General features: G+C 45.0%; 5 protein-coding genes across 5 annotated transcripts; 2 read left to right on the plus strand and 3 right to left on the minus strand.

Annotated features, from left to right (window-relative positions):
* Positions 1 to 1,297: 1,297 nt before the first annotated feature.
* Positions 1,298 to 4,190, plus strand: AOL_s00081g314 (uncharacterized protein; the record flags this gene model as incomplete). The annotated part of the gene is made up of 6 exons (XM_011125131.1): positions 1,298 to 1,454; positions 1,589 to 1,792; positions 1,854 to 2,209; positions 2,275 to 2,431; positions 2,487 to 2,731; positions 2,799 to 4,190. The coding sequence occupies 6 exons, from the start codon at positions 1,298 to 1,300 to the stop codon at positions 4,188 to 4,190; spliced, it is 2,511 nt and encodes an 836-aa protein (XP_011123433.1).
* Positions 4,191 to 7,191: 3,001 nt separating this feature from the next.
* Positions 7,192 to 9,682, minus strand: AOL_s00081g315 (uncharacterized protein; the record flags this gene model as incomplete). The annotated part of the gene is made up of 5 exons (XM_011125132.1): positions 7,192 to 7,394; positions 7,458 to 7,947; positions 8,029 to 8,388; positions 8,553 to 8,850; positions 8,931 to 9,682. 5 exons carry the CDS (start codon positions 9,680 to 9,682, stop codon positions 7,192 to 7,194), a joined length of 2,103 nt encoding a protein of 700 aa, XP_011123434.1.
* Positions 9,683 to 10,914: 1,232 nt separating this feature from the next.
* AOL_s00081g316 (uncharacterized protein) lies at positions 10,915 to 11,464 on the minus strand (the record flags this gene model as incomplete). The annotated part of the gene is made up of 2 exons (XM_011125133.1): positions 10,915 to 11,150; positions 11,248 to 11,464. The coding sequence occupies 2 exons, from the start codon at positions 11,462 to 11,464 to the stop codon at positions 10,915 to 10,917; spliced, it is 453 nt and encodes a 150-aa protein (XP_011123435.1).
* A 473-nt stretch (positions 11,465 to 11,937) lies between these two features.
* Positions 11,938 to 12,294, plus strand: AOL_s00081g317 (uncharacterized protein; the record flags this gene model as incomplete). Its single annotated transcript, XM_011125134.1, has 1 exon — positions 11,938 to 12,294. The coding sequence occupies one exon, from the start codon at positions 11,938 to 11,940 to the stop codon at positions 12,292 to 12,294; it is 357 nt and encodes a 118-aa protein (XP_011123436.1).
* Positions 12,295 to 12,566: 272 nt separating this feature from the next.
* Positions 12,567 to 14,302, minus strand: AOL_s00081g318 (uncharacterized protein; the record flags this gene model as incomplete). Its single annotated transcript, XM_011125135.1, has 2 exons — positions 12,567 to 13,344; positions 13,404 to 14,302. The coding sequence occupies 2 exons, from the start codon at positions 14,300 to 14,302 to the stop codon at positions 12,567 to 12,569; spliced, it is 1,677 nt and encodes a 558-aa protein (XP_011123437.1).
* Positions 14,303 to 16,657: the final 2,355 nt, after the last annotated feature.

Raw genomic sequence — 16,657 nt, forward strand, 5'->3', positions numbered from 1 at the left:
TACTTACTCACTTGTCTCGTCTTGCTTGCCCTTGCTCGTCTGCTTGCTTGCTTCCAGTAAGTCAGTCAGCCTGCCAGCCACACACACCCCGTTCCTAATAAGAACAAAAGCTTCGGTTGATAAGCGTCACTTTATGAGCGTGTAATTGTTTTTCCTGGTAAACCCGAAGCCTAAACCATCTGTTCCTTCTTTCAAACCTACCTACCTACCTACCTACATCCAGCCTATCATCATCATCTTCATCATCATAGACCGTGTCGTGTCGTGTCCTTGTTCTCGTCATCTTCGTCCTCGTACATCCATCCATCTATCCAACAGGACATCATTGACAGTTACATGTTCAGCCAACTCAATCTCAAACTCAGCCCTACTGCACCTTCCCTCCTCACATAAACATCGACATCCATCATCAATCACATACATCACCAACATCATCCTCGGTTCCAAACTAACCAACTATCAAACAATCTATCTTCTCCTCCTCCAACCTTTCCGACCATCCGATCACTTTTTTCCTCTTTCCTTCTTTTTTTCTTTTCTTTTCTTTTTTTTTTCTTCTTTTCTGTTCCTGCTCTGGTACCTACCAAATTTATTCCGTCATTATATTGCAGCGGGTCCTTGCGCTGTTGTTGTTTGAGCCGAGTCGGTTCCCTGTCCACTCAATTCCTTGCCGCCATCCAAAACCTCGCCTTTTCCCTCTCCCTTGTTAACTTTCTTCTTCCTCTTCCTCCTCTTCTTCTTCTCTTCTCTTCCTTCGCGAAGTCCTTTTCTTATCACCTCGACTCGACTTTGTTAACCTGACCCTTTGTCTGCGTCTTTTCTTTCCTTCTTTCCTTCCCCCTTCCCTTCCCCTTTGCGTCACCATCATCGCAATTCGGCTCATCACGTTTACCATCTTATCGAGTGGGATACCGTTTCCTTAGCCACCACAGCCATACCACGATCTTCGATCTTCTGTCTGTCTGGCGTCTATCACGCATCTCGCACGTTGTCATATCCTGGCCCTCAACCATCAACGATCTTCCAAACTCGTTTCGACCTTGAGTACCTTTTATTCACGACACACCATTACCTTCTACCTTCTCACCGCGTTTTGAGCAGAAACATACTGTCCTCACATCGTGATCTTGATTATATTGGACCACGATAATCCCCTTGGCTGAGAGGCCACTTTAAACCGAGAATACTGTCCACGGCTATTCCGTAACATCTATCATTTCCCTCTCTGTATCCTTAGGAATTCGAAACCGTGCAGGCCTCTCCTCTTACCACGCGCGTGAATCGCGCCGCAGTCGCAATGTCTGGTCCTCCTCAAACCTCTCCTCATCACCCCCATAATGCACCTCCAGGGCCCATGCCTAATGGTCACGGACCTCCAATGGGCGGCCCCGGTGGAAAACCCAGCGCTTCCCATCAGCTAAGTGCACTTAACGAGACCGTTTGGCTGAAAATTGGTAAGTCTTTTCCCGCCTTTTACAAACCCTATACATAAACATCTCAATTAGCGCGAAGCCTTGCTTGATGGATCTCGCCACATATTATGGAAAATCTGGCCACAGGGCTAACTATATGTTCTCGGCCTTTCTAGGGAGTATTGCTGAGATGATGGGAAATTTGGACGGTGCAATGGATGCATATGAATCCGCTATCCGACAGAACAGTTATTCGATACCTGCAATGGAAAGCATTTCTCATATATTACGAACACGGGAACAATTTCCCAAGGCTGTTGAGTATCTTCAGGCTATCTTGAATATCGATGCCAATAATGGTGAAGTTTGGGGCTCACTTGGTATGCATGCCACCGTTCGCACGATTCACATATGAATGTTTGCTAACATATCCCCATTCAGGTCATTGTTATCTCATGATGGACGATTTACAGAAAGCTTACCAAGCGTACCAGCAAGCTCTCTACCATCTCCGTGACCCTAAAGAACCGAAGCTGTGGTATGGCATAGGTATTCTGTATGACCGATACGGTTCCCTCGAACATGCAGAAGAAGCCTTCTCCCAGGTCATGCGAATGGATGGGAACTTTGATAAGGCAAACGAAATCTACTTCCGCCTCGGCATAATTTATAAACAACAGCAGAAGTTCTCTCAGAGCTTGGACTGCTTCAAATTCATTGTCCAGGATCCGCCACGCCCTCTCACAGAGGAGGACATTTGGTTCCAGATTGGACATGTTCACGAACAACAAAAAGATGTAGGTTACCCTTGACATTTATGGTTTTAAAAGAACTCCCCCAAAATTAACACCGTCACGTGCAGTTTGAAAACGCCAAGAAGGCGTACCAAAGGGTTCTTGAGCGTGACCCTAATCACGCTAAAGTCCTTCAACAGCTGGGCTGGCTCTACCATCAGCGAAGTGCGAGCTATGAGAGCCAGGAGATTGCTATTGAACATTTAGAAAAGTCGGTCAGGGCTGGTGAGTTAAACCTGTATCATTCCTCATGCTGAGCAATGTTACTGATATCATATAGACAACACTGATGCCCAGAGCTGGTATCTTTTGGGACGCTGTTATATGTCTCAGCAGAAATATCCCAAAGCGTATGAAGCTTACCAACAAGCTGTGTATAGAGATGGCAGGAACCCAACCTTTTGGTGTTCTATTGGTGTCTTGTACTACCAGATTAACCAATACAGGGATGCCTTGGATGCTTATAGTAGAGCTATTAGGCTTAACCCTTACATCTCTGAGGTTTGGTATGATCTTGGTACACTCGTAAGTCGATTTTTTCTTTTTGTTTTTATTTTTTCTCTTAGGAAAGGTTGATGACTAATGATACCAGTATGAATCGTGTAACAATCAAATCAATGATGCCCTGGACGCCTACCAAAGGGCGGCTGACCTTGACCCAACCAATGTTCATATCAAGGCTAGGCTCAACCTGCTTAGAAGTGGCCAAGCGTCCGGTGTACCACATACTAGCCAACCACCCCCAGCCCCACTTCCGCAAGATGTCCAGCAGTATCAGCCTGCCGCCCCGCCCAGCCATACATGGCCCCCTCAGGGTCCTCAACGTAGCCAACCATCATCACAACATCCTGGGCCACCGCCACCCGGCCCACCCGGCCCACCCGGCCCAGTCTTAGCTCAGCTGCCGCCTGGAGGCCCCGGACCAGCACCTTCGCCTTATCGAGGTCCTGATTCAATGGTGCCTCGTCCACCAAGTTTGCGTAGTCCTGACATTGGTGCTACAGATCAGTCTCGCCCTCCTCCACCTCCGCCATTGCATAGATACTCTCCTTCGCCTAAGATCAACCATTCATCGATGTACGGGCCGCCATCCGGGCCTAGCCAAGCGCCACCACCGATGCACCACCCACATATGCCACAGTCGATGAACGGCCCTCAACCGCCACCAAACCGTATTCTCAATCCTCAGCATCACAACGGACCGATACCGCCGCCGCCGCCACCATCACACAACCTGAACCCACCATCTAATGGAAATGGTACAATTGGGGTGACGTTTCATGGGAATCGCGGAAGTCCCATTCCTGAAATAATAAAACCAGTGGGCGACCGTATGCCATCTCCAAGCTCCTCCGGATTTCATTCACATAGTGTGCATCGTCAAGCTCATCTTCAACATCCACAGCCAGGAATCGTTAATGGCCAACCGGTCCCGACTGCAGCGCATCATGCCGCTGAAAATGCTATGCGCGAGAGAGAACAGCGGGACCCGATCAAACGACCAAGAGAGTGGGAGGACATCGACGACCCACATCCGAAGAAACAGGCATCAGATATTACACGCGAGAGACTAGAGAGTCACATGCAACCCCGATCTTCTCCACCCAGAAGAAACACAACAATCTCCCCAGACGCCCAGGGAAGACGGAGCTCCTCGGAGCGTCCAAGGGAGGACTTTAGAGGTCCACCACCTCCTCCATCTCACCATAGCACCCCTGGCCCGAGACCGATGCACCAGTTTCCTCCTATGAGTGAATCCCCAGGCATGCAACAGCCATCGCAGCCGCCGCCGCCGCCGCCGCAACCACCACAGCAACCCAAGGTAGAAGAGAGAAGGGAAATCATTGAGCCACCAGCTCGAAAGATGGATCTCGATGAGGATTACGACAACGAGCCCGAGGGGGACGACAGGCGTCCACCTCCAGTTTCCGCTGGCGGCAAGCCCGAAGCCCCCAAAGTAACCGTCAATGGCAGTGATAAATGAATATCTATTTACTCTCTGCAAGGGAAATAAATAGGCGGCTATTCTTTCTTCTCTTTTTATCTTCAATAATGTCTGATGCTGACGATTTTTCTTCTTCTGGGTCATCATCCTTTTATCCTGGTCGCGTGTTCCGGTCTTTACCGTTTTTTATATATTCCTTTTCCTTTTATACCCGGCGATCCCGCCTTTTCCTTCCCCTCTATGGTACCCTTATTTGTGTTCTTTTTGTCACGCATGATATTTGCGATAACAAAAGCCCGAACGTTCGTTCTTGATACCAAAATTTATACTACTTTAAGCTTCATTTCTCTTTGACCTACTACTTTTAAATCTATGATTGTATTATCGTTATGCATTTTTTAAATTTGAGTTTTGATGTCCTATAGTATCGAATGCGTATTATCCTTTCCTCCTTATGTTTTCCCATTTGGGTTGCTTTCGATACTCGCGTTTCAACTTTTTTTTTCCTCTTATTGTTTTTTTTTTGCTCCATTTTTTTTTTTTTTTCTTGATCAGAGTCCGTTTGTGTACTTTACTTCTTGTTCGAGGGATCAAGAAAGCGGCTAGGCCCTAGAAAATCGAGAGTTACTACAGCCCATGACCGACATATTTTTTTCGTTTCGCCCCTAAAGGCGTTCTGTAGTAGACTGACCGAATTGAATCATAAATAACTTCCTATAAACATATTTTATTGCTTCGTGATGGTGTACGTAGATTTCTTAATTTATTTTTGATTTAATTGTATTTTATACTCTCTATGTTGGAATATAAGTAACCGCTTATATTATTGCAAATGATCTATCTAGGTATATATTGACAAAGAATTTATAACTCTGTTGGGTACTTTTTTTTATATATCAGTTGTTTTAGGGGTGGTCTGGAACGGTCTGGAAGCGCGCGTATATGTAGTATCTGTCAATGTTACTATATATAAGTACCTATGTATGTTCTTTTTTATAGCTATATAAATCTGTATTATAATTATCTGTGGATGATGTCGATAGTTAAGTCCGGTTCGATGTGGGTATGAGGTTATTGCGTATTAAGTGCGTGTAGTGGGTATGACGGGTAACTTAACTTGTGGTGGCGTTAGAACTGTTAACTGTTTTGTTTAAAGTTGTTAATGTTCCTGTGGGTAAGTAGTTATTTAGTTTGTAGGTACGTAGGTAGGTTGGATTGGATTGGTGATGTGACTGGGTTATTGGGACGCTGGTGGGGGGTTGGGTTTGGGGGCTGGGTGGTGTGTTATTTCGATACTTAGCTATTTACTCTATATATATGTGTGGTATGATGGATTGATATCTATAGATGGTAGTGTTTGTAGGTTGGATGTTTTGGAGGGAGGATGCCTTCATAAGTGGGTACTTTAGGGCTTTACTGGTAATAGGAATACATGGGAGGTATAAAGTTGCGGCCATGGAAGCCGACCTTTTAACATTTTAGAATACCACTATGCATAGTGGGAGCAGGATCTGGCTGTTATAATTACCTAAGACTAATTAATATATTAATATCAATTCAAGGCTGTGATTTCTGTATAAAGTCGTTAAGTAGACTTCTGGGAAACTTTCGTGGAATCCTTAGACTTTTTCGATCATGAATTTTTGAAACCCCCCCCCCCCCTTTTTTTTTTCTTCTTCGTTTTTTTTTAACTGCGCCGGTTTACTCTAGGATAGTTGCTCCAGAATTTAAGATCGATTTAATAAGTCATATATTCCATAGTGGTACCGTTGGCAAAAAAAAAAAAAGCACTGCCCTCCTCCGGGGGGTGTTTTTTTCTTCCTTCCTTTCTTTCTTTCTTTCTTTTGTGAGCTCTGTGGCGGGGTTATGTTATAGGTTGTAGATTCCAACTACTTGATTTGGTTATTATGATATATGTTTTGAAAAATTCGTATTCTAGAACCCCCCTCCCCTCCCCTCCCTTGTTGTTTCTGATATTGAGGGGGTGGGGCGGGGTGGGGCGTATGTACGCCGGAAGGGGGGGTATAAGCCTTCCTTTATATAATAATATGCGGCACACTGAAGAATCTATGGTGGTGCGTACCGTAAGGATATCTAGATCAACTTGCGCGGGTTTTTGTATACTTGTTAATATAACTTTACGTATGGTCATGTAATAATTAGTGTCGAGGTAAATTGCCCGATATGATGTATATATATATATATATATATATATATAAACAGGGAATAGAGAATATGCTTATAGCCGATCCCTATGATATTTTTATATACGTAGGTAGATATACAGAACAGCCTGTTTTATACTAACAAAGAGACAAAAAAGGTATGACTTTTTTATTCTTCAGAAAAAAGGAAATTGGATATATATCGCTCTTAAAAAAAGAATAAACTCCGAAATATTGTATACACCCCCGTAAGACAAAAAAGTAAATAAATAAATGTACAAAAAACCCCCCCCCAGTGTTACTACCTGAGTATTTGGGGGGAGAGAAAGGGGGTAAAAATTAACGACCTTTTTTTTGCGTTAAATGTATGCGTATGTGCAGTATAGCACCCGTGGAGAGAGAAATTGGGGTATACAAGCATTAATGAATATAGAATTAAAGTGAAGGGAAAGAAGGAGAGGTTGTAGATAAAGGACTGAGCCTTGCTTCGACCTGATGAATATAAAAGTGGGACATGCAATGTCCTTTGGAAGCGAGAAAATGCTGGTCTATCCGATATGTAAATGCCGAATTGAATAAATGGATGGAAGTATATGCTGATGCCTTGAGAGGCTATGCCAAAGCGCTGCCGGTGCTGGTAAAAGAAAAAAAAGGTTGGTCTATGTGGGAATCGAAAAGAAATCGCAGGCGATGTTGAATAAAAGGAAAAAGAAAAAAAAAGAGGGAAATGAATTGGTGAGATATGTGAAAGGAGTTCGTAAGATGCTCGGGGTATAAGTGATGTCCGGGACAAAGGGAATACGTTAGATTTTTAGAAAATTCAGTAAAAAAAAAAAGTTCGTCAGAAGGTTTGTTTGAAGTGTCGGAAGAGTATTTTAGCAGGTGTTTTCGAAGCTATTCTTGGGCCGTGTATAATTTGCGGCCTCCCAAGTTGTAACATTTGGGTTCATGAAGGCTATCGGGTGGTCTTTGATATATTGGGTGGTTTCGTAACCTGGAGGGTCACAGGTTACCGATTCTTTGCCCGGAGGCTGGTAGATGCGAACCCAGTCGACACGCATTTTCGCCGGTAGGAGTTCTAGTTTTATCCAATTAGTCATTCGTTTGGTGGTTGCAAGTTAGGATTATAGAGGTTACTTACTTTCTATTTCTGACCACTCCACGAACGCAAAACTTGTGCCCATACCGACGTTGAGAATGACGGTCATTGGCTCCTTGGGGATTATCCTTTGTCCAATATTTCCGTTAGGCCTGACAGATGGCCCTTCCATTCTCCATGTAGGCTGACGACCAACGTCCCACTCGATGTACCCATCTGCACCTGGTTCGTACTCATATCCGTAGGTCTGGTATTTCTTCCCGTCGTACCAGTCATTGTTCAAACTAGTAAGACCCGAGATAGCTTGCTGGAAGATACCACCACGGTATTCGTTCATGGTGGTAATCGATGCATTGTATACAGCCATGTATTCGTAGTCCGGCTGGTACCATACATCGAATGGTGCGAACTGGGCGGATTGGGAGACCGATCCGACTTTAGAACCCTGTTGGTTGATAACACTGACACTGGCTTCGAAGACGTCGATTTCAGGAGCTGAGCGTGATTTTCCTGGAGTTGGATGGTCCGCGCCCTAAATACATATATATTAGCGATTTTGAACCACGATGGAGAAATTATATTTCCCGATGTTCTCTACTTTAGGATATCTTACTTTGCAGGTGCATGCTGGTAATCTCATTCCCGGCAATCCGCTGATACCGTCCGTCGACGACTGGTTCGCCGTGATCCCCGCATCGCAGACATCATCGTACGAATATGGCCACATGCCCTCCGTTGATGCCAAATATCCAGGCCTTCCTAGGTTTCCCATAGTCCAAAAACCTGGCCAAAGGCCCGAAACATCTCCTCGCCCAGGCAAAGATACGCTAGCTTCGATTATCCCGCCTGTGAAACATAGCTTGTTCCAACTCTGCAGCATTCCAGAACGGTATTGAAGTCCATGGGTCGGGAAGGAGTCAAATGTGATTTCAAGAACACCATCCTTAGTAGTTATCTGATTTGGGTCGTACCACTATGTTTGGTTTCATTCCTTGGTCAGTCTGGAACAAGCCCCTTGTGCAAAGAAAATCTTTTTTTTTTAAAAAAAAAGCTTGTGTTCGGGGTGGCGTAAAAAGAAATTCTCCGATAGGTATCGGAGTTCCTGGTTTCGGAATTGCCATGATATCTTTAGCTTACCTCAGAATCCTGTGTTGCTCCGTACCAGATATCAACAGCTTCCCAGAACGGATCTTCGCCAGGGTAAAATGTTCTACCGTCAACATTGAATTCGTCGGAGAAAACAAGGTTCCACTGCTTCCCGTCAGATGCAGTTCGGGTCATGGCGCTTTTTGGTGTATCTGGGTCGATCAACCCTGTTCTTGCGTTTTTCAACGGTGGTTGATCCTGAATATTTGGTGGAAGACATTCCGAACCACGACATGAAGCCGTTGGCGCTGGTCGGTCCGATTCGAGGACGTAGTTTTGGACGAAGAATCTGGGATACCAGAGTTAACTCTTGTCTTGCTTCTTTTTTCTTTTTTGAAGATGGCGGTCTAGGAAAACTTTTTGACATACATCACAGGATATCCAATAAACAAGAACAAAATACCACCAACCAATAAAACCAACCCACCGAGGTTCACAATTCCTCTCTTATTCCAAAAGTTGAAATCTCTATCGATCTTCTTTCCATCTGGAGCATGTAATTCATCGTCCGCCTCAATATCCCTTGGATATACTATCAAGTCGTCCACATTTGTAAAAATATCAAACTTTTCTCCCATAGGATAGATGCTAGCATCATCGTCAGAATCCCTTGTCCTAGGCCGTAAGCTATCATTCATATCCCATGGCATGGGACTATGTAGAGGTGTAGAGAAGGGATCTCGAGGTGCAGAGCGGTTGTCGAAAGAATCGAAAGAATCCCGACTGTCCTGGTGGATAAAATAGTCCGGGACGAAAGCTGAAGGGTCTACCGCATGGTTTTGAAACCTATGACTAGAAAACCCTTTACTGGGAGGTAAAAGATTCTCTGAGGAGTATGAAGGGCTCCCAGGAGCATAGAATGGTCGACTATTTGCAGGTAGTATGGGAGAACTTGGGGCTGTCGATGTTGGTGTTAAATTTCGAATTGGTCCTGTGTATTGTGCTTGTTCGGATTGGAGTAAATCCTCAGAACTAGAGTTCAATGTAATACGAGGAGATGCTAATGCTGGTATACGATTATGCTGGGAAGTAGGAAATGGTGGTGGAATGTTAAGAGTATTTGCGGCCGACAGTGACCGTCTCGCTGGAGGGAGAGGTGGCGGCACTCTTTTCTGCGACATTGTGGTATTATATTGTTATATCGATCTCATGCAGTTTAGAATCTATACTCGTGGATATGAATGATAGTCAACGAGATACTGTCTGAGTAATAGGTCTGTTCTTGAAGTTATTTTTAATTAAGTATTTCAGGTACTTGGACAAGTATGCTTCGAGAAAAATGTTGGAAGTTAAACGAGGGTGGTGAATCGAAAGGTTTACCGGGTCAGTTGTTTTAAACGAGAGAGTGAGAATAAGGATAAGAATGAAAACAAGAATAAGAATAAGAAAGATACAATAGTAAGGAATTTAGCCTTCAGATGTATTTAGCATAGGAAAGAGGGTAAAGAAACCGTTGTGTCAAAAATAAAACTCCGACGAGGGAACAAGGCTTTGACGATACGATTGCGAGCGAAGCGAGGGAAAGAAGATATTGCCAAGAGAGCGTTTCTGGGTTGCACCGACATTTATTAGAGCAAGAACAGGTAGGAACAGGCAAGAGGCATCCTGGTACATGGGTTCTAGACGTTTTAGGCTGGGAAGGGGTGGCCTATCAACCAGTAGCCAGCTTGAAATTTGACGTTCCGTTTTTCTTCTTCGATTTCATCCTGGCTCAGGGATCCTGTGCCTGTCCGCAGCCATGGGCATGATGTGCTATGCGGGTGCCCCCTAGTACGATTCCCATAAGGCAGGATGTCCATGGCCTGCAGCGGATTGGCGGGAGGGATCGTGTTTGCAATTTTTGCCATTGAGGAAGAAAATTGGTCTCAGATTGTGGGAGTCCTGATGCGCTGCTCGAGTTCTTAGTGCTCTGTCGAGGTTGCTTGTACAGCCACCACACCCTGCGACGGCGGCCTTCCTTCTGGGCTTCGGGTGCAACTCTGCAATTAGGTAAAGCGGCGAGTTTCAAAATTTTGCTATCACCACGTAGCAAACAATTTCCCCTGACGTGTGGTGTGTGAGTTTTGGCCTGGCGCAAGTTTTAAAGGACTTCGCGGTAAAAAAAAAAAAAAAAAAAAAAAACTCTATTCCGGATGCCTGGTTGTATGATTCCATGAAGGGTTTTGCACACACACTGGACCGATGTCTTGAACTGGACGGGTCCAACTAACAAAAAACAGCCGCTAGTTGACCCCCCATTTTTAGATGGATTGTTCAATAAAGTACAGATTTTGCACGCCGGTTGGTTGTGCCACACTGGCGCATAATTACTTATACGAAGAAAGTGTTAGTTATTCAGCCTGAGCAGTTAACTTCAGCTTTCAATAGCCAATGCCTTCACTCCAACGAGCTTCTTATTCGCTTTATCTAAAGCGAGAACATAGTACCATTTTTTGGTATAGTTTTCTTCGACTCTGTAAACCTCAGGTGCAGACCCACCCGCGGCTTCTTGTATGGCGGAAGTAACATCGTCATAAGAGCCTGTTACATCCCATTCTTCGTATGGCATCTTCTCGGATACCTCCAGTCCCACAAGTTCTCCGAATTCCGCTGCAATTCGACACGGTTATGGTAGGAACTTTGTTAGTAATTTATTACTGTACGGGGTGCGCAAGGGAAAAAGGTGGTCCAAATATATCCTGCCTACCTTCATCGGGCAGGGCGTCTCCTTCCCAGCCGAATGTAACATCAGTGAACGGCTCATCTGAGTCTGAGGTGTACCACCTCTCCCCTATAGCTCGAAGGGCTTGATGTGCAGTAGCCGAAATAAATTCCTCCTCTTTTTGAGGAGCCGTGTTTGTGGATGGAGCAGAATAGTCCTTATTGGCCTTATTCAAAAAGGCCTCGTAATCTTGGTCGGACATTTTAATTGACTGTGATTTGGAGAAATGACGTGCAATTAAAGTTGGCCGGAATGCGAGGTTTGTATCGTGCCTGACAGGAATCTTCCGCCCTGGGAGGCAATACAAGTGATTCGGGTGGGTCTGGGCGCTGATAAGGTGAGATGGCGAGGCCTGTTGCTTGGCTTCTCGGTGGGCTTGTGTAATTGAACGTCGAAAAGGGTATCTGAAAGAATAAGAGGATAAAGATGAGGAGGAAGAGGAGGAGATGTGAATTGAGGGTGAGATGGTTCTACGAAATGCGAGGGACGTCATTTCTAACGCAGTGCATATCATGCAACGGGTAGTCGTGCCCAAGAGTTCGTCCGTCGTACAAGGAGTAAAAACCTCACGTCAACAACGTGCCAACATCGTGACAACACCATGACAACGCAAATTGACCACTCATCGACAACCTCATCAACGTATCAAACCATACTTCGAACCACAGCGCCGACATGCCTCCGCGACCTTCTCTGACTTCCGCATCTAGTGCCTCTAAGCATACCAGTAGCAGTGCGTCTTCAACTTTGGAATCTCCAACTGACGACCCAAAAACCCTGGAGCTTCGCGAGTTCGCTATCACAGCCTTGGAATCATTCGAGATGCAAGCCATCCTCTCATTCACCAAGGACCAGTCGCTCGCTAGGACACGTCATCAACTACTGAAACGACTTGTTGGTATACCGTCAGATGAGAGTCCAACGAGCCCGAGGGAGCAAGGAAGTACGAGCGCCGCAGGCGGCTTCGAAGGCACTGACGATGATGGATATGGGGAAAATGGCTTCCGAAGCTCAAGAGGGTCTCGAAGATGAAGTTCTTCTAGTACTTCAACTTGATACTAAACCAAATCTCCCTCCTTCCTTGCTTCTCTCCAGCGAAAGATCATTCTTCAGCTTCCTATATTCAAGGGGGCTTGGGCACATATGTTGCCAAAAGACATATATCGCAGGAACAAAGGGAGTGACCGGAAGAACATATTACATTATTTCCTTCTTTAGCTCATTTTTGGAAGGATGGCTCTTATAGAGCTTTGGTTTATTAATAGATAGCCTAATGGCACCTAATCCAACATCTTAATTACTGGTTATCTATCATCCATCTGCTTGTGAAATCTTTCATGGGCACCGATCGCAAATATCGGCAGCCTTGCATGGCACTTCTTGCAAACGACCTCTTGGCTTCCTTCGTCGGACGCCGCCCCATCAGAGAACCCATCGTCAGACAGAAATCCTTCTTCTATGTCCTCTTCTTCTTCTTCTTCCTCTTCTTTCACACCGGCCCCAGAATATTCTTCCATCGACTGTTTTTGTAACTCAATTCTCTGTGTCTCTTCAAATGGCCTCTTTCTTTCTTGGTCACCTTCTGGGAAAACTTCACTATAGCGCTTGAACATCGCTGCCACATCGCCACCTTCCACGCCCGTTTCTCCACTACCCATATTTATGGCCGCCACATTGATTAATGCAAGGTCGTATCTTGGTCCATTACATGTGTCCGAGCTATGCAATCTCTTAAAAAGTGGCACTAGGGCCTCCTTCGCCAGCCTTCGTGCCGTCTCCTCAATTCTTGTGGTTAGCGAAAATACGAAATTGGGCATTGGTGCTGACTTTGAGTTCCTGCTTGGATACTTTGTTGTATGCCTATCTCTTGTTGACAGTCTCAGTGTCTTCGGGAAGGCTTGCCATTTCTTAGCAGGAGGTTGCCCTAGTTGGCTAATGTCAACTTGGGAATAGTCATCTGGGATTGAGATGGTAGTGGTAGTTAGGAGGTCAGCTTTGAGTCTGCGAACGAGGGTTATCGAGAGACGGGCTAGTATAGACTCCAATTGATCGACGGGAGTGTCTTGGGTTACTATTCCGGAGCTGTATTATGTACATTAGTTTCTCACCGATCTTGAAGGCTGTTAGTGGACAGAGCGTACCGAAATGTATCCTCTATTGATACCTGCGTAGGCACCAGGGTGGCTTTGGCAACTTCAGTGTTATCAATACCGTGTAGCAACTCCCACACCCTCCCAGCACCCGGGGGCATGTTTCCAAGATGCTCATCGAGTTTCTGTCTTGACAGCATAGTCCGAGCTTCTATGACTTTGGTTTTAACGTCGGAGTCGTTGTAATATGCCTCCATAAAACCATCTTTTCCAGCCTGCTGAAGGCGCTCGATCTCATCCTCCGCTAGCCCTTCGTTCTCGACATCAGGCTCAAGGTCGAACGTCTCCGTATTGTAGTTTTGCACATCGTTGCCTGCCTCGACTTCTTCTGTTGTTACTTGGCCCTTTGCTTCTTCGATTTCCTTTCGTGACCTTACAAGATCGCGAATAATCCGCCCGGTCTTACTCCCAATACCTGGAATATTTAACACCGCGAGATCGTCTAGAAACTCTTGTATATAATCAGGCAGTAGTAAAGTCTGCGCAGAGGGTTTGTTGATTGTACCTGCTAGCTTTGCCGTAAGTTTTGAGTTACAAACGCCAGCAGAGCAGGTAAATCCTTGCTGATCGAGCAATAAGAGTCGAAGGTACTGTGCTAAATGTGCAGCTAATAATAGTCGTTTGGGGATTTGGTCTAGTATCTCTTGGGGTAGCTTGCTATTTGGATTTGTGAGTGGAGGGTATAGGTGACCCGGGATGGTTTCCCAATCGAATTTGAAGCCGAAGTTTGGTTGGTCGGGTTTTAATTGGTAGAAGCCCGTTTTGAAAGATTCCTTTTTTGCGAGATCGAGATTGTAGTCGATCTGTGCTTGACCAGAGAATCGGTTAGAGCACGAAGTTACTTGACTACGCAAGGCCAGGGGGATTGATACCTGGTCCGTGACATCCATGAAGACTTCATCGAAGCCTAGTCTTTCGATTTTCCCGCTCCAGATGTACTCTTTGAGAAAGAGAAAGTTCTCTTTAGAACAGTCTCGAAAAAGATCCCTAGCAGGACAAAAAATAATTAGATTATAATCATATCCCGGTTCGCGAAGTTATGTGAGCCTGAAGGGGCAAATTCCTTACAGATTCTCTCCATTTACAACGACGAGATCTGGGCATGCTCGTTTAGCTTCACTAAGAAGTTGCAGCTTGTGCAGGCCCCTCTTCCGAGCCACATAATTACATGTTACGATAATTTGTTTTTGCTGTATGGCCACTGTCGAAAGATCTTCTAAGCAGACGTCATCCACATGAAAAGCAGGAGCTGACAAACGAACATGGCAGGTTTTTCAAGGCTGGATTAAGCCTTTCATGGCATGACGCATAGAAACAATCTTAGAAAACCAAAGAGAATGGATAAACCGATTAGTATTTATAAAGTGTACCGGGGTATTTATTTCGTAAAACCCTTACCATAGTCCTATACATGCAGGTATGTTATCATGATTAGCATCCGCGCGCGAGTCAGACCCGGACGTAGGGCGCCGGCCTATAGATCATAAATAAAACAGATTTGCATGCACCAAGCCGATCTTAATCTTACAAAATGAAGTATTACTCGTTGCCTAGATTTTGGATCAGCCGTCTTCGCCATCTACTTAACTTCTCGTCGGGCCGATATCGCGATTCAGGAGGTCGGGTGGGATATGTCGGGATTGGTTTCGATCGGGACGTATGATTCGTGGAGGACAGTGGCGCCTTCGTGCGGTCGATGTTGCATTTTTGAGTATCCAACGCATTTGGATGGATGCTTGTGTTCCAAGAGAAAAAAAGCTTGGTACCCGATAGTACATACATTCGCTTCATTTGGACGGGGATAGTGTAGACGGGTTAACCAATCCGAGAGAAAAGGGTAGCTTGAGGCGGCCAAGATCGAAATTATACGTTAATCGACGAGATCTATAGTGTCTACATTGTAGACTAGTCCCGCCGGATAATGTTGGAGTTTAACGGTACCGTAAACGGGAACGTTATCTCGATCTTACTACTATGACTGAAGCATACAAGTAGAATAAGTAGTACCAAGCCTTCCGCCTAGAGGCTTGCATTATCCGCAGTTAGTTTCTATAGTTCTCTAAAATTACAAAATTTAATATATGTTAACATGTTGTTCTTATACCCCACGCTGATATTATATCCGGTTGTCAAGCATCAAGACTGTATTTCCGCCTAAATCCCTTCCATAGCTTGGAGAGGTGCTCTGAAGAGCTCGGTCAGCTGACTATCCAAACCAAACCCTATTAATAAGTCCTTACTTTTCCCAGGCTAAGTTAAGTTAAGCTACGGTTCGTGCATATCAGCTACATAATAAATATCAAATTTACCAATAGGAATTCCAAGTGGTGCCATTACTCGCCGTACAGTGCATATTCCTGCGACCGTAAATGCCGGATGAGGTGGGGGAAAACGATGCACGTCACTTTATGAGATAACAATTTCCTTAATAGCCACTACTACCGCGTTCTGAGAAGGTATTTGTGAGGCGGCTGGTCGAACATATGCATGCAAGTGTGCATTTATGAGGCGAGATAAGCTCTTTGTATGCAGGCTCGGGTGGTCCAACAGGGAGCGTCAGATACCTCTGTCTGCAAAGATCAGGTACATCTGTTAAAATCTCGTCTCGACGAGCTTAATCTCCCTTCCACCCCTCCATATACTTGAAAGGGTTGCATAGACGTGGCAATAGCATACCAAACTAGCAAGACGTTATAGGGGTGTAGGATTCTTGTGATATGGTTGTTTTTTGGTTCAAACTTCAAAATGTGAGACTGGGGCTAGTTAGGTTTTGTGTTGTGTGTTGGTGGTCTTAGTCAAGGCCATGACAACAAATTACGAGGACTGGGTACCTAAACACCAAGACTTGAACATCGCCGAATACCTTCTACAAAGAAGGAAAGCCCGCTAGTCGGGCTCGAAAACTTTCTCGGGATCTCATTTATTTGCATTCTTTGAGAAATGAAATTGGGCACCGGGAATACATACCCGACTCCCGCGGAACTATCCGATGAGAAGAATCCTCATTTCCAAGAACCATTTCGACTTTACGTGGTATGTTACGAATTCTGCAAATGTGTCTGTACATGTTACCTCAGTACTTGAGCACTGAATCATGAATATGAAAAGTAGATTCCACCAGAGATTGCGAGAAATTGTGGAGAAAAGGAAGCTAAAAGCGGTAACCTGGAGCTCCAAGCTCAGCCTTAGGAATCACCACCATGCAATGTATTTCACACCTTTCCCACGACATTATCAGTATCAGA

This window comes from Orbilia oligospora (assembly GCF_000225545.1).
Source record: "Orbilia oligospora ATCC 24927 unplaced genomic scaffold scaffold00081, whole genome shotgun sequence".
Classification (NCBI taxonomy): Eukaryota; Fungi; Ascomycota; class Orbiliomycetes; order Orbiliales; family Orbiliaceae; genus Orbilia; species Orbilia oligospora.